Source organism: Octopus sinensis, linkage group LG25 (assembly GCF_006345805.1).
Source record: "Octopus sinensis linkage group LG25, ASM634580v1, whole genome shotgun sequence".
NCBI classification, from domain to species: domain Eukaryota; kingdom Metazoa; phylum Mollusca; class Cephalopoda; order Octopoda; family Octopodidae; genus Octopus; species Octopus sinensis.
In genome coordinates, this window is record NC_043021.1 from 14122293 (window position 1) to 14149984 (window position 27692).

At 35.8% G+C, this 27692-nt stretch overlaps 1 protein-coding gene across 4 annotated transcripts in view; it reads right to left on the minus strand.

The window, feature by feature from the left end:
- LOC115224234 (glutathione hydrolase 1 proenzyme-like) overlaps nucleotides 1–27692 on the minus strand; it is a 165201-nt gene that overhangs the window by 103561 nt on the left and 33948 nt on the right. For 2 of the 4 annotated variants that reach the window (XM_036513452.1, XM_036513451.1), the window contains exons 2-3: nucleotides 16384–16478; nucleotides 6933–6989 (exon numbers count right to left, since the gene is read on the minus strand). In XM_036513452.1, coding sequence (XP_036369345.1) covers nucleotides 6933–6989; nucleotides 16384–16478 — 152 coding nt within the window. The remainder of the gene's footprint in view (nucleotides 1–6932; nucleotides 6990–16383; nucleotides 16479–27692) is intronic. The other 2 variants (XM_036513453.1, XM_029795020.2) reach the window with 1 other exon arrangement.

Here is a 27692-nt window from a genome sequence, read left to right on the forward strand (position 1 = left end):
AGCTTGCATCTCAACCACATGGTTCCAGATTCAGTCCTACTGCTTGGCATCTTGGGCAAGTGTCTTTCTTCTACTACAGCCTGACCAATGTGTTGTCAGTGGATTTGGTAGATGGAAGCTGAAAGAAGCCTGTTGCACACACACACACACACACACACATACACATGACAGAAATAAATAGACACACTTATAATCATTAAAATGTATTTAAATCTGAAATTATACATTCAAGTTATTTATTAATTGCTATAATGTGAATATTTAATATTTAGTAGACATGCCCTTTGTATATTTTTAGTGCAAGGACGCTATTATGTAGGTTACTGTTCAGATGACAAATATTCTCTTGTGGAATTTCTTGCCAAATTTGATGCAGTAATCTCAAAAGATCTGGCTTTGAAGATGCTTTCCTGTTCTTTTTATGAAGTATTCTGTCTATTATGTCCCAGAGATGTTCAATAGAGTTCATATCTGGTGACTGGTTTGGCCATGGAAGCTCTTTAATGCCATTCTCATCAAACAAATCTTGGGTCATTTTAGCCGTGTGACAAGGAGCTGCATCTTCCATAAATAAAGAGTCTTCTTTAATCAATTCACCACTGGAGACGATTGGAAGGTGCCCTTTCTGCAATATGGACACATATTTATCTGAATTTGTGTTTCCCTCACACTCCAGTAGATCTGATGAACTATTGCTCCAAATTGCTTCCCAGACCATCACAAAATAGCTGCCATGTTTCATTGTTGGGTGCAATCTTTTCACACCAAATTCTTGATCACAGAGTTTCTAGACTCACACTCGATCACTGTCAGGAAATACAGCAAATCTGGACTCATCAGAGAATATGATAGTGTCCCAAAATGCTAGAGACCTCTCCACCATCTCACTGGCCCAGTTTTTTCTCCACTTGATGTTGGCTGGTCGAAGGAATGGCTTCCTTCTTGCTGCTCTGCTACAGTAACCAAGTTTGTGGAGATTCCTGACAGCTGTTTTGGGACTGACGTCAACTTGTTCTGGTATGTCAGAGGCCTTGCAATGAAGATTATCCTCCACACTTCTCTTAGTAAAGGGAAGGGTCCTGTCTGAGAGCCCTGGCTGCTCTGGGCAAGGTGAGGACTCCTTCCCCTTCTGGTGAATTGCTCAGTTACTCTATTATCTGTAGAAAGTGGGATCCCAAGGTTTTCTGTGATTTTACGCACACTAAGTCCACCTTCAGAATGACCCACAATATGGCCTCTTTGAAATTCAGACAGTTCCAAGGCTTCTTTTGTACACAGCACAATTAAACAGTCACATATAGAACTTGAAATATAAAAATGTCAATTAATAAAGAACATAAACCTTTACAAGTTAGAATAAACATAAAATGATTTACTTCTGTCGTGTCTATTTCCGTCATGTCTATTTACTTCTGTCATGTCAACGTATATATCATCATCATCATCATCATCATCGTTTAATGTCCGCTTTCCATGCTAGAATGGGTTGGACGTTTTGACTGAGGACTGGCGAACCAGATGGCTGCACCAGGCTTCAATCTTGATCTGGCAGAGTTTCTACTGCTGGATGCCATTCTTAAGGCCAACCACTCCGAGAGTGTAGTCGGTGCTTTTACGTGCCACTGGCACAAGGGCCAGACAGGCAGTACTGGCAATGACCATGCTCAAGTGGTGTTTTTTATGTGCTACCTGCACAGGAGCCAGTCCAGCGGCACTGGCAAAGACCTCGCTCGAATGTTTTTTTACATGTCACTGGCACAAGTGCCAGTAAGGTGACACTGGTAATGATCACGCTCGAATGGTACTTTTTACGTGCCACTTGGCTGCTCTGGCAACGATTACGCTCGGATGGTGCTCTTAGCGCTCCACTAGCACGGATGCCGGTCATCGAATTTGATTTCGATTTATATATATATATGTGTATGTGTCTTTGTGTCTGTGTTTTTCCCCCAGCACTACTTGACAACTGGCGTTAGTTAATGTTTTTATGCCCCTTGTAGTTCATCAAAAGTGATTGATAAAATAAGTACCAGGCTTAAAAATAAAAGCTCTGCTATCAATTCATTCAACTAAAATTCCTCAAGGCAGTATCCTAGCATGACTGCAGCTTTTGAGGATGTACAATTCTCCATTCTTATAAGGCAACAAGCTGGCAGAAACGTTACCATGCCGGGTGACATGCTTAGTGGTATTTCTTCTGTCTTTACGTTCTGAGTTCAAATTCCACCGAGGTCAACTTTGCCTTTCATCCTTTCGGGGTTGATAAATTAAGTACAAGTTGCGTACTGGGGTCAATCTAATCGAATGGTCCTTTTCCCCAAAATTTCAGGCTTTGTGCCTGGAGTAGAAATGAATTTTCCATTCTTATTTTTTTGGTGTCTTATACATAAATATGTATGTACGTAAGTACATAAGTTCATTGATCTCATAAGAAGTTTTTATAAGCTTTTAAGAGAATTTTAAATAATGTTTTTTTGCAACTTTGGCTTTCACATCACATAAAAGGCTTTTCAACCCAATATTTAAATGCTTTCATTTATAACTTTATGTGACATGCCTCAAGTGACAATGACCCACACACACACACACACAATTATGTATATATGCACATATATGTGTGTGTGTGTGTGATATGTTATATTTAAATACAGAGAATATGAAAAATATATACATGAAAATGGGGCATGGACAAGAAACTATAAAAACAGCAATAAATACATAAAAACCTCAATAACAGCAAATAAAATTTATACACACACACACACATAAAATAGTACATAGAGTCATGTAAACAGAAATATTTGTATGTCCTTGCATACATCCATGAATATACATACAAATGCATATTTATATATATGTGTGTGTGTGTTTATGTATATGGTTTGATAAATGGAAAGATATGAACAGCCTAGATACATACATAATACATGCATGCATACAAATATACAGACACATATATCTATATATCTATGTGTGTGTGTGAGAGAGAGAGTGTGTGTTTGTAGACCTGCATAGTATACATACAAACATGTCAATTTACCTCCAATATTAGTTTTGGCATAGCTTCTACAACTGGATACCTTTCCTAACACCAACCATTTAACAGAGTAGGCTAGTTGCTTTTCTTTTTTATGGCACCAACAACTGTGAGGTCACCAAGTAATTCACAAAACTAAAAGGAGACCCCCTCAACTGAATGTGTATATACATAGGCACAGGTGTGGCTGTGTGGTAAGAAGTTTGTTGCTTCCCAACCACATGGTTCTGGGTTCAGTCCCAATATGTGGCACCTTGAGCAAGTGTCTTCTACTATAGCCTTCAGCCAACCAAAGCCTTTTGAGTGGATTTAGTAGATGGAAACTGAAAGAAGCCTCTTGTGTGTGTATATATATATATATATATATGTAGCCCATTGTGTGTATATATATATGTGTGTGTGTGTGTGTGTGTTTGAACCTCACCCTGCCTAACAAGTGATGCTGGTTTGTTTGCATCCCTGCAATTTTACAGTTTGGCAAAAGAGACTGGTAGAATAAGTACCTGGTTTACAAAAAAGAAAAAAAAAAAGAAAGAAAAATGTACTGGAAACGATTCATGTGAATAAATGTTCTTCAAAGTGATGCTCCACCATGGCTGCAGTCTAATGACTGAAACAGGTAAAAGATAAAAAAAAACAAAGATAGACTACAGCAATTACTTACAAGTCATTCTGACCTGCCTGCTAGCATATATCATGCTTTTGTTAATTGCTTTAGGAGCCCATGTGTCCCTGTGAAAATCATGACACCCACTTGTCCCTCTTATACTTAAGCAAGTTGAACATATTGGTACTTGTGGTGGTATTCACCAGCAGTGGGTTGAGCCGGTTCCAACCAACAAGTTCTCCAAGTTTGTGTTCGGAATTTCAATAGGAATACGTTTACATGTGGTTTCCAGTCACATGTCAGGAGGGGGAGACTGCTGTGCAAGCATGGGACGGCATTGGTACTCCTTTGCATGACTCCAAGAGAGTGGAGGATAAAGTGTTTATGAGTGAGATCTTAATTCAGAGCTTAGAGAGTTAGAATAAATATTGTAAAATATTGATCTCATTGGTCTGAGATGTCTCAGCCAATTGATCACCTAACAAATGTGTGTGTGTGTATGTCCCATCAGGGAAATGGCCCTAGACAAATCATAGATCTGTTCAGGGAGATGGCTCCAGACAAATTACAGATCTGTTCAGGGAGATGGCCCTAGACAAATCACAGATCCCATCAGGGAAATGATCCTAGATAAATCACAGATCCTTTCAGGGAGATGGCCCCAGAAAAATCACAGATACCTTCAAGGAGATGGCCCTAGACAAATCACAGATCCCTTCAGAGGGGATGGCCCTGCTTAGTTTGTAGAAAAGGTGTTGGGAGAAACTCCATATGGTGTACTCGGTGAAAGCTATGAACACATAAGAGGTGCAGTGGTATTACTGGAAGACAAACAAAGAAAATAGTCTTTACATGTAGCAAATGTGCCGGTACATTAAGCACCAGGAGTGAACAGAAAATAGACTCCCTCAAATGTCAGGGATCCTTAGAAGTAGTAGACAGCTATTAGTGGCAGGAGGCTGTTTTGAAAGCATAGCTGCTAGAATAAGAGTAGGCTGGACAAAGTTCAGAGAGCTGCTACCATTGTTAGTAACAAAGGGCCTTTCCCTCAAAGTGAAAGGCAGATTGTATGATGCCTGTGTACGAACAGCTATGCTACATGACAGGGAGACATGGGTTGTGACTACTGAGGATATGCAAAGGCTTGAAAGAAATGAAGCCCAATTTTTTTTTACTCATATCCACCAGTGAATTTATAAAAATTCACATTTATGCATATGAGTCTCCTCAGGGTAATATTTGTTCAGAAAAACAAAAATTTCATCCAAGGACTGCTAAATCAGAAAAGAGACTGATTTAACCCTTTAGTGTTCAGATTACTCTGTTAAATGTAAAATTTTTTACTCAAATTGTTTTTAATTAATCATGCATTATCTTATAGCTTTGAGGTTTCAATGACGTGATTGTTCGTTTTTAGAATGTCAATGTAGGTAAGGTGTGAGAGCCCTGATCTGGTCAGTTTAAACATAAATTAGGTAGAAAACTTCGGCCGGATATGGCCAGTTTAAACACTAAAGTGTTAAAATATACCTATGTTTACAAGCATGAAGGTTAATAATTCAAAAATATAATAATATAATAAAAGCAAAAGCAAAATTCATATAGATAAAATAATTAAGTAAAGAAAAATTACAACGATCGTAAAATGTTCTTATGGATCTCTAATAATATTAATCTAAAGATATTTTAATTGAAAATAATCAATGCCCATTTTATTATATAATAAGATCTATATAATATGTTAAGAATTTATGGTGAAGTAGGAAATATATTTTATTTAAAACTACTATATACTATGATGAAAAAAATAAATAGGGATATATTTTATTCAGACACTAAATTCATTAAAAAACATTTTTTAATCAACAAAATTCATTCACTCAATAGTTTCTACTAAATACACCAATGTTAAACAAATGTATAAAGTTACGGTTATTATAGACTATACTATTTCTTATATAAAAAGATAATAATATATAAATAAAATATCAGAATTTTACTTAGTTTTATGAGTCAAAACAAATTGTTTGATTTATATTTGTTTTAATTATTTGTTATATTAAATTACATCTTTTTATAGTATAATTATATTATTGTTTGTTCCTTCTCGAGCCTAGCCTGGCTCATAGGGCTGGTTTCCCGGTTTCCTTGGTGTATAAGTTCCCCACCTGGACGGGATGCCAGTCCGTCGCAGGTGAGTGAGAGAAAGTTGTGGCGAAAGAGTCAGCAGAAGTTCACCATTATTTTGCTGGAGCCGCGTGGAGCTTAGGTATTTCACTCATAAACACACACATCACCTGGTCTGAGATTCGAACCCGCGATCCCTCGACCACGAGTCCATTACTCTAACTACTAGGCCATGTGCCTCCACATAATTATATTATCCCGGCAGGACAAGTGAGTCCATAACCCGTGGCCTTCTACATGGGATGGAGCCAGCCTACGTATGCATACCTTCCCTTCTTGGGACACAAAACTCTACTTGTGAAGACGTGTTGAGGCAAGTGAGGATCAGAATCGAAATCGATCAATGGAAATTGCGGATGTGCTACCAGTGCCGGTGGCATGTCGAAACTCTGCTTGTGAAGACCCGTTGAGGCAAGTGAGGATCAGAATCGAAATCGATCAATGGAATCGATCAATGGAAATTGCAGATGTGTTACCAGTGCCGGTGGCATGTAAGAGAACTTTCCGTTTCGCGACCGTTGCCAGCACCGCCCCGTTTCGTGTCCGTTGCCAGCCTCGCCTGGCCCCTGCCGGTGGCACATAAAAAGCACCATCCGTTCGTGGCCGTTTGCCAGCTCTGTCTGGCACCAGTGCGCGGTGGCACGTAAAAAGCACCCACTACACTCACGGAGTGGTTGGCGTTAGGAAGGGCATCCAGCCGTGAAAACTGCACTGCAGATTTTGACTGGGCCTGATGAAGCCTTCTGGCTTCACAGACCCCAGTAGAACCGTCCAACCCATGCTAGCATGGAAAACGGACGCTAAACGATGATGATGATGATGATAATGTAAATAAATTTTTAATATGGTGATTGTATTTCTCTATTTCCTTTAATATTTATATATGTGTAGATATGCACACACGCATATATATATATTGTGTGTGCTTATGTGTATGTGTGATATGAACAAATGCTTATGACTGTTTACAATAGAATACTATTGATAATTTATGTTAGCTGCCATCCATAAATTACCACCACCAGCACCACTGCCACCACCACCATTTTCCTTCTTTGATTTATCATAGAAAGCGAGAAAGACCAAGAAATAGACTCTTACGTTAAATTTCTTGCTGTTACCGGCAGCCTGTATTTGTGGCTTGAACGCCTTCTCCAACTGTGTTACACGAAATATAAATACACACAAGAAATTATACATACATACATATATATATATGTGTGTGTGTGTGTGTGTGTGTGTGTATATATATATATATATATATATATATATACATATATATATGTGTGTGTGTGTGTGTGTATATATATCTCTCTCTTTACTCTCTTTTACTCGTTTCAATCATTTGACTGTGGCCATGCTGGAGCACCACCTTTAGTCGAGCAAATCGACCCCAGGACTTATTCTTTGTAAGCCCAGTACTTATTCTATCGGTCTCTTTTGCCGAACCGCTAAGTGACGGGGACGTAAACACACCAGCATCGGTTGTCAAGCAATGCTAGCGGGACAAACACCCAAACACAGACACATACACACATATATATATATACATATATACGACAGGCTTCTTTCAGTTTCCGTCTACCAAATCCACTCACAAGGCATTGGTCAGCCCGGGGCTATAGCAGAAGACACCTGCCCAAGATGCCACGCAGTGGGACTGAACCCGGAACCATGTGGTTGGTTAGCAGGCTACTTACCACACAGCCACTCCTGCACCTATATATATATATATATATATATATAACGGGAAGCTTTATGAAAATAAACAAAAGACGAAGGCAGGTGGAAAACAAACGAACAATTGTATTAGTATGGCGCTCAGGAAATATAAATAAAACAAGTCTTTAACGTTTCGAGCCTACGCTCTTCAACAGAAAGATACACAGAGAGAGAAAAACACAGAAAGAAGGAGAGAAAAAAAATGCGTGCAGTAGCTAACGAATCAACATATATATAATATATATATATATATATTATATATATATATATATTATATAATAATATATATTTGTATATAATAGAATAAGAAATAGAAAGTCCTTGGTACAGTATTATATATTTGAAAAAATGTGTAGAAATAGCTTTCCTGATAATTTTTTCACTTTAATAATTAGATGTTTTATAGTGGAAAAGTTGAGTGGATTTGGTAGACGGAAACTGAAAGAAGCCCGTCGTATATATGTATATGTATGTGTGTGTATGTGTTTGTGTGTCTGCATTTGTCCCCCCCAACATCAATTGACAACCGATGCTGGTGTGTTTACGTCCCCGTAACTTAGCAGTTTGGCAAAAGAGATTGATAGAATAAGTACTAGGCTTACAAAGAATAAGTCCTGGGGTCAATTTGCTCGACTAAAGGAAGTTCTCTAGCATGGCCACAGTCAAATGACTGAAACAAGTAAAAGAGTAAATATATATATATATAAGTTCAGCAACAATTTAGATTCAAATGAATATGGCACTTAATTTAGATGCACCAGAATTTTCTTATAGCAGTCAGTTGTAAACAAGATTTTGGTCAGTTGACATCTGAACTACATGACCTCATGTTCCTAAGATTCATATTTACATCTTTATCTGTATATTTACCTTCCCTAAGATGTTATTGATTTGAAAACTTTATATTATTGGAAAAACCTATATAAAATTAGCTGAAAATTACTCGGCATCTTACATCTGCTGTAATATTTACAGCTTTTAATAAAAACAATTGTACTAAATTACTGGATTCATTCTTGTTGCTTATTTTTTGTATATATATATATATATATACACACATACACATACTAGAGTGTTACCCATCAAATGAGGGGATAACTTTAGAAGTATACTTTTGTCACCATGGGTAATATCAAGAAATGCCACATACATACAATAATTATAATACAATTTTTATCAAATTTATTGGTGTTTCTGCAAAATAATGAAAGGAAACTAATCTGCAAGAGAAAAATATTTATTACCTTAAAATAAATTGAAATCAAATAAACTTTTCATTTGTATATTTGCAATAAACATATGCTATTATTTTTCTAAATTTTATCAAGATAATCATAGTATATTCCACTAGAAATGTATCTCTGAAAAATTTCATTAAAATATGTGTAGTTTTCAGAAATTTATCATTGCCTGTCACCGAGCCTTGCACGTGCACTTGTCCTGTACTTCTTATGTTTTATTGGTATTCTTTCGTTATGACTCGACAGAATCAAAACACTTCAATTCGGCTGTTTCCGTGGAAGCAGTGTCAACTGTCAGTTGACAAAATCGGAGGAAATAAAGAAAGCTAATGGGTTGTACATGCGTGTGTGCTTGTTCGCTTGTTCTCGTCTGTGTGTGTGTGTGTGTGCGTACGTGCTTGTTCTTATCTGTGTGCATGTGTGTGTATGTGTGTGTGTTTGTCTCTGTGTGTATCTGTTTTTTTTTATGCCTTTATGTGTTGTGGAATATAGATATAACGAAATTATTTTACATACACACATGAAGCAGGTAAGAACAAATATGCAAGGCTTTTTTTTTTATTTATGTATGTGTATGAGCGTGTGCGCGCGCGCGAGTGACAGAGGGTGTGGGTGCCCTGGCGCCCACCGGAGCACATAAATACATGACGCTGATAAGGATTATTACGTCTCTTCGTAAAGGCTTTCGGAACGTGCTAACATTATTAGTGCAAGCTGAGTTATGTACCTTGATAAAAGGTACATAACTCTACAGTTCCAATTTTGTAAAATAAAACTGACAGCTTAGCATTAACATGCGGTAACCAAACCTGTATCACTTCGGGTGGAATACATGTTGTGGGGTGGGATAACACACAAACGCAAGCAGTAGAGGGATATGTGTGTATTAAAATTTGTATTCATGTCATGTTATACGTAAAAATAATTTAACATTAAACTGAATACTTCTTCAACATAAAATAAGGAGTGACTGTGTGGTAAGTAGCTTGCTAACCAATCACATGGTTTCGGGTTCAGTCCCACTGCGTGGCACCTTGGGCAAGTTCTTCTACTATAGCCTCGGGCCGACCAATGCCTTGTGAGTGGATTTGGTAGCGGAAACTGAAAGAAGCTCGTCGTATATTATATGTGTATATTTATACATGTATGTGTGTGTATATGTTTGTGTCTCTGTGTTTGTCCCCTCCCCCCAACATCGCTTGACAACCTATGCTGGTGTGTTTACGTCCCCGTAACTTAGCGGTTCGGCAAAAGAGACCGATAGAATAAGTACTAAGCTTACAAAGAATATGTCCTGGGGTCGATTTGCTTGACTAAAAGGCGGTGCACCAGCATGGCCACAGTCAAATGACTGAAACAAGTAAAAGAGTAAATAGAATATGTATTAATTACGTTTATAAAGAAAAAGTCGAAAGTTTGTCACCCTCACGAGACTGTGCAAGTAGCCATCAACCCTTTCCGTATCTATTTGCATGTGTGTGTGTAAGGACAAGCAAGTTAGGCAACTCGATATACAAAAAATATTTAATACAATGTATTTAACATTCTTTGTATATGGATTTGCCTAACTTGCTTGTCTTTACATTTACTCCTCTACCTGCTCAAGTTCAAATCTCTTGGGCACCACAATGTATATTCTATACAGAGAATGTATTTATGTATGTATGCATGCACGAATGCATGTACGTACGTACGTACGTACGTATGTATGTATGTATGTAGGCATGCACGCATGTATGTATGTATGTATGTATTTATGTATGCATGCATGTACGTACGTACGTATGTATGCATGTACGTACGTATGTGTGTGTATGTATTCATGCATGTATCTAAACCATGAAAAATCAGGAGATATGAGAGTTGAATATATTTTATTTAACCACTTGACATGCTCAGTGTTACAGCTGTTTCACAGCCTTCTGTCTGTCTGTCTGTATGTATGTACGTACGTATGTATGTATTCTTATGCATATAGTTGCATGTCTAGACATGCTCATATATATTTAAATGATAAACTTCTGGAACGTTTTAAACACTTTTACAGTTTCGGTGATGAATTGGATCTGTAGTCTTCGAATTATCTTTCTCCTTTCTGGCTTTGAGAAGCCTAATTTCTCAAGATTGGTATTTAGGCAGTGTGTTACATATTCCAGGGCTCCGATAATTACAGGCAGAAACCTGAACTTGTAATCCGGATAGATTAACTGAAGATTCCTCAATAGTTCAGCATAGGTGTTCTCTTTTTCACTGATCTTCAGCTTTATGTTAACATCCGCTGGACAGCTAATTTCCACAATTGTGTACAGTTTACAGTTTCTCTTCTCTATCCCAAATCACTATATCAGGTCTGTTGTGCTTATATTTTATTGAGGTCTTCACTGGGACAAATGAACCCGACCGCTCTCAAAAGTTAAGTATAAAAAAAATAATAAAAACGGAAAAAAATAATCCAGAATCCTTTTGTGGTACTGGATCGATCCCCAAATCTAATCATTTCGTGCCAGTCACGAGGCCAAACATCCCTGAAGGCTTCATCTGAATGCATCCAGCAGTACTTGAGATATCTTGTACACGGACAAACAAACAAACACGACTGAATTAGTACCTCTGCCTTCGCTAAGGCGGGGGTAATTAATTAATTTTGCATTACAACTATTAAGCATTAGGAACCTAGTTATTTAAAAGGAAACAAGTAGCTTGTATAGTCATGACACAGTAGCCTCCCTTGTAGTGCGAATGCGTATGGAGGACGCATAAAAACAATCTAAAGAAACAAACGGAATGCTCACAGCTTAAATTGTCTCGATTACATGTTTGTTTGACCAGAGATGACCTGGGGTCAAACAGTAATTCTTTTCTCACTTTTTCTGTAGGCTGATACCCTGTCATTTTGGGGAGTGGTGATGGTGGGTCTAGTCAATTACATCGACCCCACCCCACCCTTACCGGTACTTAATTTAAGTCAACCTCGACGTAATTCGAACTCTGATGGTAAAGAACCGGTGGAAATGCTGCCAAGCATTTTCTCCGATATGCCAACGATTCTGCGATAGAAAAGAGAAACCTAATAATAATGATAATAACAAGAACACCCAGAGAGCGCAAACCTCCGCCCAACGATTAGCCAGAAATGAATTTTAAAATGAGAATATCTGAAATAAACTCGACTGCTCTCACAAACGAGAATACTAAAAATGAACCTGACCACTCTCAAATATTAACTAAAAAAAAAAAAGAAAGAAAAAACGGAAAGATAATCCAGAATCCTTTTTTGGTACCTGATTGATCCCCAAATCTAATTATTTTGTGTCCGTCACGAGGCCAAACATCCCTGAAAGTTTCATCCGAATACATCCAGCGGTTCTTGAAATATCTTGTCCACGGACAAACAAACAAACACGACTGAAAACAATACCTCTGCCTTCGCTAAAGCGGAGGTAAAAACGTATTTAGTTATTAGCGAAGGAAGCAATATAAGTATCGAATAGCAATCACTATAGGCGCGGAGAGTGGCTGTGTGGTAAGTAGCTGCGTGGGATCTTGGGCACTTGTGACGGAAACTGAAAGAAGCCTGTCGTATATATGTATGTGTGTGTCTGTGTTTGTCCCCCTAGCATTGCTTGACAACCGATGCTGGAGTGTTTACGTCCCCGTCACTTAGCGGTTCGGCAGAAGAGACCGATAGAATAAGTACTAGGCTTACAAAGAATAAGTCCTGGGGTCGATTTGATCGACTAAAGGCGGTGCTACAGCATGGCCGCAGTCAAATGATTGAAACAAGTAAAAGAATATATCCTATGATGTACAGTAAGAAAACTCCCGCAACATAAAGACCCATACGAGATGCTTTCTCAAGACGAATACCGCAGTATTACAACGTCCTTACAGCACATCTACGTTAAGTAGGATACAAAGATTGCTGACACATTTTGAGTTGTAGAGTTAAGGGAAGCAACTCTGTGAGCAGTTATAAGTGTGTCACTCTTCAGTGCAAACAAAGATGGCTGCCGCACCGTGTCGTCGAATTCTTGCTCAGGTGAAGGACAAGTTAAACAAGACCTCTGTACCGGTTCGGACTTCTGTCACCACGACGACCGGAGCAATGCTCAACAAACCGCCGGTGACCAAATTCAGTATGATCAAAATCATGTCGACAGTTGTACCGTTTCTCTATTTGGGAGCGACCGTCAGTAGGAAAGGCGCCGCTTTCTTGGAAGAGAACGATATCTTCGTTCCGGACGACGACGACGACGACTAAAGGACAACAAGCGTCAACAATCACAATAATAATAATAATAGTAACAGCAGCAATTAATAATAATAATAAGAAGAAGAACAACAACAACTGAAACAGACTAACGTGGCGATGGTGGAGAGATGGCGTTTGAAACACACCTTTACAGGCCAGAAGAGCTGGGAACGAAGACTAGCAACAGAAAGCATTCTTGGCATTCTATTGCTAGGCAGATAAGTAATTGTTTTCATGAAAGACGCGCAAGAAGTAAAAAAAAAAAAAGAAGTCTTAGTGTCACTTTAGTTTATAAAACGTAAATTGCTAACCCTCACTCATGTATATATATATATAAATATATATGCTTTATTGTTTTCCCTCTTTACTTGGTAGAATAAGCACACGCACCTTTATAAAAACTTTGTACTTTTCGTAAATATATACGTGTATATGTATATATATATATATATATATTATATATATATATATAATATATATATATATAAGGCGTAGACACACACACAAAAGGTATTTATTATTTTCAGTTGGCAGTGGCTTGTGGCTTGACTAGTTTCCAGAAGTAGTCATGCCACTTTCACCGTGGTTCTATTGAATGTCGGTAATTAGAACGATACTTTTCATGCAAATGTGTGCGTGTGTGTGTTGTGATAGAACAAAATAGATGATGCTTCGATCAACAACATCAAAAACAGCGGCAGCAGCATCGATGACCAAACGTAACCGCGGGAAAGAGAAGAAAATACGGGATGACCACGACTGGATCAAGACTGGGTGGGACTCGACAACAACAATGGAAGAGGCCACATTCGACATGACAACTTCTCGTTTAAACTTGTGTAACTTAATATTTTCTTCTTTTGTATATGAACGATACTTTCCTTGGTGACATCTTCATTGTATTGTGAAAACATATATAGACACTTGAGAAAATACCTTTATAATAATAATATCTATATCTATCTGTCTCTCTCTCTCTCTCTCTCTCTCTCTCTCTCTCTCTCTATATATATATATATATATATATATATATATATATGGATGCGTTTTTTTTGTATCCGTTATTTCGTAGCAAAGTCGTGCTTGGCTGTAAACATTTAACTAATCTTGCAAAAACTACCTGTGCATGTATATAACTGCACACACATACATACATATATATATATATACACACACACATACATATAAAATGAATGTGTGTTTACTGTTATGTAATATATACTTTTTGTATCTTTCTGAAAACAAGTACTCTCTCTCTCTCTCTATATATATATATATGTATGTATGTATGTATATTTTATATATATTTCCCCACGTTAGTAGTGTGTACATTCTAGAACTTCTAGAAAAAACTTTCTTTTTCCCTTATTATTTGTTGTATCTGTTTTTCAAATTTATTTTTCAACTTTATCTTTCCTTTTTATTTTTTACAGCTGATAAATATAAATATTTATCCCGGTTGCGTAGTAACCATATTTTTTTCTTAATCCATTGATACCTGTGTTTACTTTTTAATCTACCGCACCCCATCCCCCCATCGAAAGCTCTTTCAATCACTGTCTAATCTCTCTGGTTGTCTGGCTCTCTCTCTCCATATATATATACGCCTGTCTTTCTCTGTGCGTGTCTGTCTCTATCTCTTTTTACAATGTCTTTCTCTCTCTCTCTCTCTCGCTCTCTGACTTTCTAGACCAATAGTTCTTAGAATACAATGCCCTTGTCTTGTCTTCTATGAAGCATGTCACGTGCTATCTGTTTACCATTATGTAACAGTATTAGTGGGAATTATTTACTCTAATTACACTGATTACAGCGATGAGGATGCTGTTGGTATTTCGCAGCCAGCGATCGCAGATTCTCAAATACACCTTAATTAGTTATGTACCTCACACTAATTAACCCCACCACCACACACACACACACTGCAACACTCAGCATATCAAAATACACGGTTTGTGTGTCGGGTCGCTCAACTGTGAAATGTCTCACTACTACCATCACTGTTTTTATTACCTACTTTTTTTTTTCTCTTTTTATATAAAATAACCTATTTTTCCCTATCTCAGCTTTATACCACTAACAACCTTTGGGTAAAGTTTGAATGCCACAACTTCCAATTTCTGCTCCCTTGATTCCTTTTTTTTTTGTTTTTTGTTGTTTTTTTTTCTTGAGGATGGCGGTGAAATCTTTGGCAATTTGCCTAAACTTGATGAGGAGGAATACAGAGGAACCCTCACACTATCCCCCAAATCAATTGACTGACGGGGGAGCATTTTAGCCTACATATTTGTGACATTTTGCCAATGTTAAGAAAGCATTATTATTGAGACACCGGATGAATGAATATATACATATATTTAACAATACAACTCATATATACACACCATACACATAAAAATAATATATTAAATATGGCATCTATATGTGTGTATACATTTATATAAATATATAAACGTGTGTGTGTATGTATGTATGTATGGTTGTTTTTACATCAAGTTCTATTGAAATCAATTTTACATTAAACTGAAGGATTACTTCATGCTTTTTGTTGAGTATATATATGTATTTATTCTCTAACAAGAATAGTGTTGATATCACATTGAAGTTATGGCCTGCTTAGCATTCATTGGAGTGTCTGATAAAGGCTAAGCAGACCAAAATTTCAAAATCACTGTCAACACTATTCTTGTTAAAGATAAAATTATATATATATATATATATATATATTAGAAGGTTTGGAGATGATGTACAGGTATTATATATTAGAAGAAATAAGGTACTCAGAAATCTGGATGGTTTTATATTTACAGATATTTATTAATATGTCACGTGTTTTTATAAATCATGTATTAGCGCTTGCGTCCACTCCAGTGGAGATTTATAAAGACATGTGACATATTGATAAATATCTTGTGAATATAAAACCATCCAGATTTCTGAGTACTTTATTTCTTCTAATATATATAATCTGAATAATAAAACAGTTATTTTAACACCTCTTTAATGTTAAAGATGTTAAAGTATTTTTTGTCTTATTATTTGGATTTGTGTTTACTCTTTGCTACACCCACACAATGGTTTTGCTGTCGTGAAAAAAGGATTTTTACACCTGAAGAATTTTAGTGTAGCCCAGAACAAGCGTTGAGTGCTTCTCTGGAAATACCCTACCTTTGTACTCTACCACTCATTATATATATATATATATACTCACACATACATAGTTCCACCATCTACATTCACACATACCTGTTTGTATATATTCGTTAGTGAAAGATTTAGATCTCTGGGTTGAAGACTTACTTTAATGTCACAAGTATGGAAAAAAAAATTGACTTACTTATTTGATTTTTTGTGTTCATTTTCCTTAAGGAGGACCTCTGTGCCCTCATCTGTAATGTTGTCACCATCATCCCTCAGAGTATCGCGATCCAGCTTCACATTGAATACACAGGAAGAAAAAGGTAGAAGAAAAAAAATAGAATTAATTTAATGAATTAGTAATTTCTTTAGTATTTGAAGAGGAGATTTGAAAGAAGGAAAACAATTTAGTTTGCTTTGCTGGAAGTTTCTAGATTTCTAAATATGTAATTACTTAATTAATCCAACATCTATTGAAATAATGTAATGGAGAAGCAGTAGTGATATGTTTGTATTATTATACTGTGCTGAAGTGGTGTTTGTTGTGCTATGGGATGAAAAATAGACGAACTTCACCAGGCAGTTCTCTTTAATCACAGTATTAAAAAATCTATGTGCATATATATATATATATATATCTGCAGATGAGATCTAAGACTGCTCAAGTGATTTGAACAAACTCTCTGAAACCTATGTGTATATATTTGGTATATGAAACCCAAGCAGTTTTATTTGTTTCTTTGCACACACACATTTTTTTATACTGTGATTAAAGGGCACTGCCTATACATACACACACACACACACACAAAATGTTATGAAAATCACTGTGCATTTATAGTATGTTAATAAAAATATAACTGCATGGAGACTTTTAAACACATTGTATCTCTCTCTATTTCTCCATATATATATATATATATATATATAATATATATAATGTATGTGTGTGGATGCATGTATATCTACACTGTTTTCATTGGTTTTACTTTTGATCTTGATCAATTGTCTTATTCCTCTGTCTTAATTACAAAAGTGTAGACTTGATTTGAACTAGCGACCTTTACTCTTGTACTAAAAGTAACAACATTCTTATCCACTCAGCCACTGACACATGTACAGTGTTATTACTTTTAGTTTATAAACTGAAGTTCCAAGTTCATATCAACCCCGGTCCTATTGTGCACATCCAGGCAGGAATAAGATTCCTGATGACAACTGAAACTTGCTGTGAATATAAATATTGCAAGATTTCTTGCAAAAATGAATATCATTAGTGTGACAGTTTAATCCATTGAACAGCTTATCTCGGACATTAAAAATGTGTATGCATTTGGATGTACATAAGAGGGAATGAAGAATGTACTCTATACATGTAGTAGAGTAGGGTTAATAGTACTCTACTCAAAATGTAGTTCTCTGCATGTAGTAGAAGTCGAACATTTATTCAAAACTGAGACTTCACACTGTTGTCTATTTTGAGTTTCTTATTACTATCATGTCCTTAAGTCACCATGAGGAACTTAACTGGAAACTTATATATATATATATATATTTATGTATTCGTTATTAGTGATGGAAGTGACATTAGTTAAAAATAGCATTCTGTATATCATACTTAACACAGATACATGTTGAAAGCCTGGAAATTGCTGCTGTATTTGTCTTGCCAAAGCAGCTCTTATGAATATATAGTGTGAAAAGAAACAACAAAAAACAAAGATATATATCAGTCACAAAAGACAGCACCAGTGACCATCACTCCTGATATATTTCTGTGGTTTTTAATGCTATATGTCTATAAGAGATTCTATTTAAAATGAATGCTGCAGTTTATCTGAGTATATATCTGCATTAAGTATAGTATACAGAATGCATACATATACATGCCAATATGAGAGGCAGAACAAAGTAGAATATTTATATTATTTTATCAGAGCTGAGGAATTCCATCACTGACTTAACAGCCAACAGTTTCTTGCAAACTTATTGTATAGTTTGATTAGTGTGTTTTGCACAAAACTCTTGGCCCTTGAATCACCGTTGTAGTTTCTCAGCAATGTATAAAATTATATATGTGTTTGTCTTACAAAGGGCCCTGTCTAAAATGTTTATCTCGTCTCTTCTTAATGCCACCCAGCTCTAAAATGCACCACTTCAGTTTATGATTCTAAATTCAGGCATGACCATCACTAGATCATATCTGTTTCAGTTCTAATTTTACTGACTGTCCCTTCATTATTTCTGTAGACTGTTTGAAACTTAAGTTTTTCTTGACCCTTTAGCATTCAGATTATTCTATCAGGTTTAACACTTATTTATTCACTTTGTTTTGAACTGATCATGACTTTGATGATGTAATTGTGTAATTTTAAAATGACATTATCAGGTAGGTGTGAGAGGCTGCATCTGGCCAGTTTGAATTTAAAACGAGTAGAATATTTGTGCCTGATATGACTGGTTTAAATGCTAAAGGGTTAATTTTAGCAACATCTTTTATACAACAAGGACCTTTATTACACCTATAATTCTTATGAAGGAATTACATGTCTTATCTATATTCCTTCATAATAATTACAGGTGTTTACTATACAGAACAGCTTGTGTTTATAACTCCTGTATACTACACTCTCTGTATTACCCTTGAAAGAGTACAATCTTTGTGGTAGTCTTGTATAGAACAGCTTATGCACATCACTCATCTGTATAGAACTCTGACTCTGTAATACTCTTATACAGTATAATCAATGAGTATCTTTCTGTACAGCACAGTTTCTTTGTGTATCCTTCCCGTACAGATCAGCACTTGTACCATTCAACATCTGTTTATATATCCTTTAAAACAATAATTCTGTGGCACACTTATACAACACAACCTCTGAGTATCTCTCTCTCCTGTACAGCACACTTTCTCTGAGTATCCTTCCTGTGCAGCATGGTGTCTCTGTTAAGTTGTATTGTTTACTCCTTGCACCAGCTTCTGTGTCACCATACTGTTCTACACCAAAACACACACACCTTCGTTTACCTTTTGGCTCTCACGGAAACCCTTTGTCCTCTGCACCAGTACTGCTATGCATTTGTACTGTGAGGGTTAGCACAGCGGTCCCTAACCTCCTGCACCACAGACTGGTTTCATGCGAGGCAAATTTTCCCCACAGACTGGGGAGATCACATGCATAACGAAACACAATAAAACTTATAATATATAATCTAATTATTACATATACATTATATATATATATAATACATATGTAACGCAAAAACATGCTGCAGACTGTGATAGTCTATAAAATAGAATAAAATTTAAAAATTTATTCTTTCTCTGCAGCCCAGTATCAAAATGATCCCTGGTGCTGGGCTGCAGTTAGAGGACGACATTTATTATATATAGAGAAGAGATGGTCGTTTATTCATTAGATGTGTTGCTGCTGATGCCTATGAGGAGGATGATGATGATAACAATGGTGGTGGTGGTGTTGACTCATGGTTGTGGTATTGAATGATAGCACTGAAGATTTTTGGGGAGTGACACTTGTCTGTAATTGTTCGGATTACTTGCTTGGTTTGTTTTAGTTACTTTCCCCGTGATGTGAATGAAATCTCATGCTTCAGTCGTGCTAAAACAGACACACACACTCACACACACACACACACACACAAAGCTTTGCAATTATACAAAATGGTTGGTGGATTAAATTGACAGACCTTGTTTTAGGCCAAAATGCTGTGTCATTTCCTTTGGCTCTTTGCAATCTGAGTTCAAATTACATATATTCATATCTATGTGTTCATGTATATGTTTGTATATATATATATATATATATATACTCACACACACACGTTTATATACACAGTAGAAATATGTGCACACACAATTTCAATGTATGGAGCTTGCTTAATTATTTCCATTTTCTGATACTTAATCACAGTACACATATGCGCATTTGTACGTACATGCATTTATACATACACGCATTTATACATACACGCATTTATACATACATGCATTTATACATACATACATGTGTATATACATATATAATCTGTACTAATGTGAATTTCAATATGAATCTCATTTTCTTTTTTTTCTTTTTTTTTCTCAGGTAATGTTTACAAATGTACCTGTTATTGAGAATGCATACATACATATATATGTACACACACACATTCATCCAGACACATGCATACAAATACACTCCCCCTCTCTCTCTTTCCTACTCATGAAGGAGCCTCCCCCCAGTCCTTTCACCACCACTCTGTAGATACCAGAAAGAAGGACACACAGACATTATCTTTTCACACACACTCCCACACACATTTTACCATTATTATAAGCTACCTAACAATCCAAATTTGCAAACTGTACTAAGACCATTTATCCTTTTACTAGATCTAGTCTATTACTATCAGCTGTATTGAACCCTTGCTCACAAAATACATTATTGTTGCTTTACATCTGCTTTTCCATGGTAGCATGGGTTGGGTGGGTTTTATGAGGTGGTGTTTTACAGCCAGATGTCCTTCCTGTTCCCAATCCTCTGACTCACTTAATCACCACTTATGGCATGCAGGGATGTGGTGTAACTATTTTTGAAATGGGAATACAGAATAATCTAAACTTAATACATTTAGGTTTCCCCTTTTCTCTCCCTACACACACACCATAATACATATATATACATACATACATTATATATATCTATATGATATATATATATATATATATATTATATATATATACACACACACACACACATATATATCTTTGTATACACATTTGACAGCAACCTCTTTTAAGTCATTGAGGTAGACTGTTGGTCATTCAACCTTCTAGAAGCAACAGCTAAATCTCACTCAAATCATGCTATAACTGTTTTTAAATGGGAATGACACATGGGATAATCTAAAACAGAAAATGGGATGATCTTGGCCAGAGAACCTTTGACTATATGTCTGCTTGGTCAGAGCTGACCTGGGGTTAAATAATAACAACACCTTTGAATGTTAACTGTGTCTGTCTTAGATTCTTAGTTCATGCGAAAACAACGGACTGCAGTTAAGACTAGTGTCTTCTGTTCTATGATTCTGAACCAACCTGCTATTAGTTAGAGCTGGTTGCTTCATGTTTGTTGTTGTTGCTATTGTTTATAACCCAGACCAACCCTGATTTTGCAGACCAGTTTGTCAAAAGTGCTTCCAACCAGGACCATTCTATCTACCTCTAATGTATCCTTCTCGAAGACAGTCATATGTGGTTCAAGACAGATTTACCTCATTATAACTGCTATTTGTTGGTGTTAGTTCTGTCCATTTATTTAACATTCCAGAATCTTAGCAGCATTGAAGTAGAATAATATTAAACCTGTTCACTGTCATAGAAGTGGGACTTATTTATTTAATTTGTGTCCTTAGAAACTCTACCACTTCACCTCTTTCCAAGCTTGGGCAATAACTTATCTTCTTAAAACCTGGGGGAAAAAACACATACGCAATGGTTGTTGTTTGGCCAAAGGTTCTTACCTAGGTTTAATTGTGGTTTTTTGATCAAAATGTTGGGGCACCCCCTCCACCGTTGATTTTCTTTTTTGTTTTTTTTTTTAAAAACCATTTTCCTTTGGGTGTAAGTTCAAGGTCTTTGTTTGTTGACCAATTTTAGAGGTTGCTAACAATGACCTTATTCTACTTGCACTTTGCCCTTCAAGAAACTTGGTCACTAGTGCTACAACCATTTCAAGGGCATTTTTTTCCAGCTATATGAATATATATATATATATGTGTGTGTGTGGGTGTATGTGTGCACACCTGTATATATATGTATAATCATATATAAAACGTATGATTATTTTTTTCATACGAAAACATAAAAGCACTTATGTGTATGTATGTGTGTGGCTACAAAGAAACACTCTGAGACTTCACACAGCTGTCATCATGCTGAGATGTCTGCACTCATCCTCTGTCACCTGCCGATCAATGCAGCCATTTCAGTTAGTGCTTGGCCAGCTGTATGGATGGAAACAAAAAGTTATTGAACGAGGAGTTTGTTGCTTCATACATACTGTAAACAAAGCCATTCTATCCATGCTTGCATGGTTAGAATGGATTTGAAAATGAACCGGGGGGTTAAAAAAAAAAAAAAAAGAAGACAAATCAAAGGTTTTTTTTCCACCCCTGACCCCATGACTTTTGATCTTCTCATCACTGAGATTTGTTATGCCAGAAATAAATTGAGGTGGGTATAATTGGTAGGGCTTTAAAACTACATTAGAATACATATTTGATACAGGGTGGGGGTTGGTTATAGATTATGCTATCACGTCAATTGTTATATGCATATCAGGAGTACCCTTTATCTGATGGCTTCCGCAGTTTCTGTTCATTCCATTTTCACACATAAAGCTCAAGAAGATTCTTATCCAAGGTGATCGAGCCCAAAGCATCATCACAATTGCAAAGCAAGCGTCTTAACCATCTGACACCAATGTACGAGCGCATGTGCACACAGACATTACATACACCATATACATGTCTATGGGCGGCGAGCTGGCAGAAACGTTAGCACGCCGGGTGAAATGCGTAGCTGTATTTCGTCTGCCGTTAAATATTCTGGGTTCAAATTCCGCCTAGGTCGACTTTGCCTTTCATCCTTTCGGGGTCGATAAATTAAGTACCAGTTACGCACTGGGGTCGATGTAATCGACTTAATCCCTTTGTCTGTCCTTGCTTAGCCCCTTGTGGGTAGTAAAGACATACATATACATGTCTAAATATCACGACAAAGATCTCACATGTTCCGGTGTCATATCTACTAAAACGTTGACATAAGTCACTTAAAAAACAAATCCGATATATAAAGCATAGCTAAGTGGCAACAAATACTCGCAACAGTAATTTCTGTTGTGTAGGCATGTTTAATTAAATAAGTGGAGCTTTACTTGCATATAACAATAGTTCTTCATACATTTTGAGTAGTTAGATCAGCAACTAGATGTAGATATTTCCAGGTCAAACAGGCCCAAGCTGTGCTTTCTGTCACAATGGCTAAAGAATACTTGTAACCTGAAATCTCAGATATCCTGAGCACTGTGGTCTGTTGTGTATAACACTTAGCACTTTTTTTGATAAAGGCAATTCTTGGAACTCTTGGCACTTGAGCCCCTCTTTTAACTTCTTAACTGGTCATGTGTGTATACAGTCACACACATACACACACATTAATGTTTGTTTTTATGTTCAGTTATGATAAAAACAATTGTACATTAATCTGATGGGTTACTCTATGCTTTTGTAGAGTACAAGTTTATTTTCTTAAACAAGATGTTGTTGACTGTGACTTCAAAGTTTTGGCTGGCTAAGTCATCATCAAACTCTAATGCCATTGCAGTTTGATGAGGGCTTAGCTGGCCAAAGCTTTGCAATCAATGTCAACAACATTCTTATTTAAGGATAATATATATATATATATATATATATATATATATATATATATTATATATATATATATATATATATATACATACATACACACACACACATGTATTATGTTTTTCTAGTTTGTTTATTTGTTCCACTAAGCACTTGTATATTATACACATACATACACAGAAGCTTGTGGCTATTCGTTTAAGATGTTTGATTTGCACTCGCATGGTTTTTGGGTTAGATCCTTTTGGATGGCACCTTGGGCAAATGTCTTCTGCTCTAGCCTTGGGCTGACTGATGCTTTGTGAGTGAAATTTAGAAGGTAGAAACTTGGTGTGCGTTTTGTTTCCACATGTCTTCATATTGACACTCCTTGGTTAGAAGGACTTGTGTTTGATCTTGCAGCTTGGTGTTTTCAATATTTGAAGAGCAGTGGAATAAAGTACCTGCCTTGAAGATGAGGGTTAACATCAGGAAGGACATCAGGCCAGAGAATACTCCCTCATGAATTCTTGTCCAACTCATATCAGCATGGGGAAAACAGTCATGATGAAAACACTATGTACATACATGAATATATGTATGTATACTCTTTTACTTGTTTCAGTCATTTGACTGCGGCCATGCTGGAGCACCGCCTTTAGTCGAGACTTATTCTTTGTAAGCCCAGTACTTATTCTATCGGTATAGATATATATATAAACAAACTTCTATGTAGGTCTACATACATACATACATTCACACACACATACATACACATTCAAACATGCATTTGTGTCTATGTAAACCCACATGAATAATTTTGATTATGTATATGTGCCTGTATACAAATACACCCCATTTCACACACCTACATAAGAGGGAATTTAATAAAAATGATTTTAAAAATTACATAAAGAAAAATATTACTGGTAAAATTTTCTTTGTATAAATTTTAAAATCATTTTTATTAAATCATCTCTTAAATTGAAATGCCTCAGACTTCCATCTGTGCTATTTCCACCTCCATCTTATATAAATATATATATATATATATATATATATATAATTCACATAATTCAGTGTATTTTTAGTTTTGAAATCCTGTGACACAAACTTTTACTGATGACAGCTTTTTGCAGTAACTCTAACTTCACGGACCATCAGGTGACAATTTTCAGAGATCACAGCACACACTGCAACCACATGACCATTTTATATACCCACACACACAAACGTGATTATAGATATATCTGCAAGTATATATGAATACGACACAAACATGCATTTATATAGTCGTAAATTTCTCTCCCTTATTCTCGTGTGTGTGTGTCTATGTATGTGTATATTTTATATACATACATACATACATATATATATATATGTAAATTTAGTTAGAGACATAGATATGTAGATATATCTGCAAGTATATGTGAATACATACATAAATGTATGCATACCCACAGATTTCTTTATTACTCTCATATTTGTGTATGTGTATATATATCTATATATATATATGTATATATAGGTAGATAGATAGAAATATTGATACATAGATGTGTAGGTATACAGATATATAATAAAACATATATGAATAAATACACAATGCCAGTATCTATACACTCTGATCGCTCTCGCTTTTTCTCATATTTATAAATATTTAAACAGCTAGACAGGCATACATAGACTATATAAAAGTAAACTCTATCACACTTAAAACACTGCTTCCTACTTCAAGAGTTAATGTTTCCTAAAAACAAAACAATAAAAAATGGTAATTGCTTGTAGTATTTTTGTTATTTTGTGTGTTTTTTTTTTAAATTTCATTATGGCTTTTTTCCTTTAAACACTTTTGTTTTATTGTGGAAATACTGCTTTTAAGCCATTCTTCGGTTCTTTTCCCCCACCCCCCATTTTTTCTGTGTACATGTTTTCTATCCATTCCATTGTTTCATTGTTCAATGGAATATATATATGTATATATATATATATATATATGTATATACATACACATATATATATACACACGTATATATACTTATGCATACATATACACACACGTATATATACATGTACACACTCACACACACACCACATTGGGTTGTTGGATAAATTTGTTGGGTTTTTTTTTGAGTCCGCTTGACATTTCATTGCCATGTGTGAAAAGAGATAAAATCTATTGAAATTGGAAAAAAAAAAAAGAAAAACAAACAAACAAGTTGTAGAAGAAGAAGAAGACTAGAGCTACACAATAAAAGCCCCATGACATATGGGAAAATTATTTTCCATGTTAATTCAAACAAATTTGGAAATTAATAGAGAAAAAAAAATGAATGAATTTATCTGAGAAGCTCAATACATTGCACAAAATCTAGAGCTCCCTCTCTCTCTCACACACACACACACACACACACTTATTTCCATACTTTTTACTCTTTCTCCTGTTTGTTCTCCCTCTCACTTTCTCCTTTTTCGTCTTCCCTTTCTCTAACTTTCTCACTACCACCATATGTTAATTAACATTAATTTCAAATTAAGGCAACAAACTAGCAGAATTGTTAACATGCCAGGCGAAATGCTTAGTGGCATTTCGTCCTGTCTTGACATTCTGAGTTCAAATTCTACCAGGGTTGACTTTGCCTTTCATCCTTTCGGGGTCGATGAAATAAGTACCAGTTGAGTACTGGGGTCGATGTAATTGACTTACCCCATACCTTGAATATTAATTACAAATTGTTAATAATATTGTTTATTGTATCTTTTTTCCCCTATTTGTTTTCACTTTGATCTTTAATATTGTTTAAAAAAAAATTAACACTGAAAAACTGACATTTTGTTCCTCTTTCTGACTTAAATAAAGTATTTACTACTTGTTTTATTGGCTTTGGATTATTATTGTTGTTGTTCTTATTATAATTGTAGTTATTGTTTTTATTTCAAGGATTATCACCTCCACCTTAGCGAAGGTGGAGGTATTATTTTTATTTGTGTTTGTCTGTGGAAAAGATCTCAAGAATCGCTGGATGGAATTGGTTGAAACTTGCAGTCTTGTGACTGGATTGAACTAGTTAGATTTTGGGATCAATCCAGTACCACAAGGAAAACACTGATATCTTTCAGAAATAGGACCTAGACCCGATGTGACCTTCAAAATAACTTAGATGAATGGGAAGCTCGGACTCTGCCCAGGTCACTGATATTGTCGGCCTATTCTTTCAAAAATTAAGGAAGAATTCCCTAATATCTGTGGAGGTTTGTATAGAGACGATGTGTTATTCGTTATTTCCGGCTCCTCTGCACAAGCAACTGATAGGGTAAAGGAAAAATTGATAAATTTTTTAGAATCACATAATTTAGATATTATATTTGAAAATGTCACTAAATGTGTTAACATATTGTATGTAACATTAAATTTAGATAATGGCTTATTTTACCCTTACCATAAGCCTAATAAAACCATTAAGTATATCCATGCCTTATCAAATCATCCCCAAAGTGTTATTAATGGGGTAGTCAACGATACTGGGCAGAGTAGGAACAATTCAGTGAGGAAATGGGAAATTATCTGGTTCAGGTTTCCTTTTTCCATCCAAGTCAGAAACCTCCCTAAATTATTTTTTTAGGATTATTGACAGGAATTTACCATTAGGCCATAAATACCATTCCATCTTTAATAGGTCCTGCCTTAAATTATCGTACTTAACCACACCCAACCTATGATCTACAATTGCGGCCAACAATAGATTTAAACAGTTCTATATTTAAGAGATGAGGAATTATGTGTATTATTTACATTAATTACATTTGACGGATATTTGTCCTAATCTTGTTTGTTGTTAACACAATGTTTCGGCTGATATATCCTCCAACCTTCATTAGGTGTCTTGGGGAAATTTTGAACCTGGGTTCTCGTTCCAAAGGTATTTTCTGATATTATTATAATTATTATTATTATTCAGGTCACTGCCTGGAATCGAACTTGGAATCTTGGGGTTAGTAGCCCACACTCTTAACCACTATGCCATATATGTGTGTATATACATATATATGCAACAGGCTTCTTTCAGTTTCTATCTACCAAATCCACTCACAAGGCCTTCT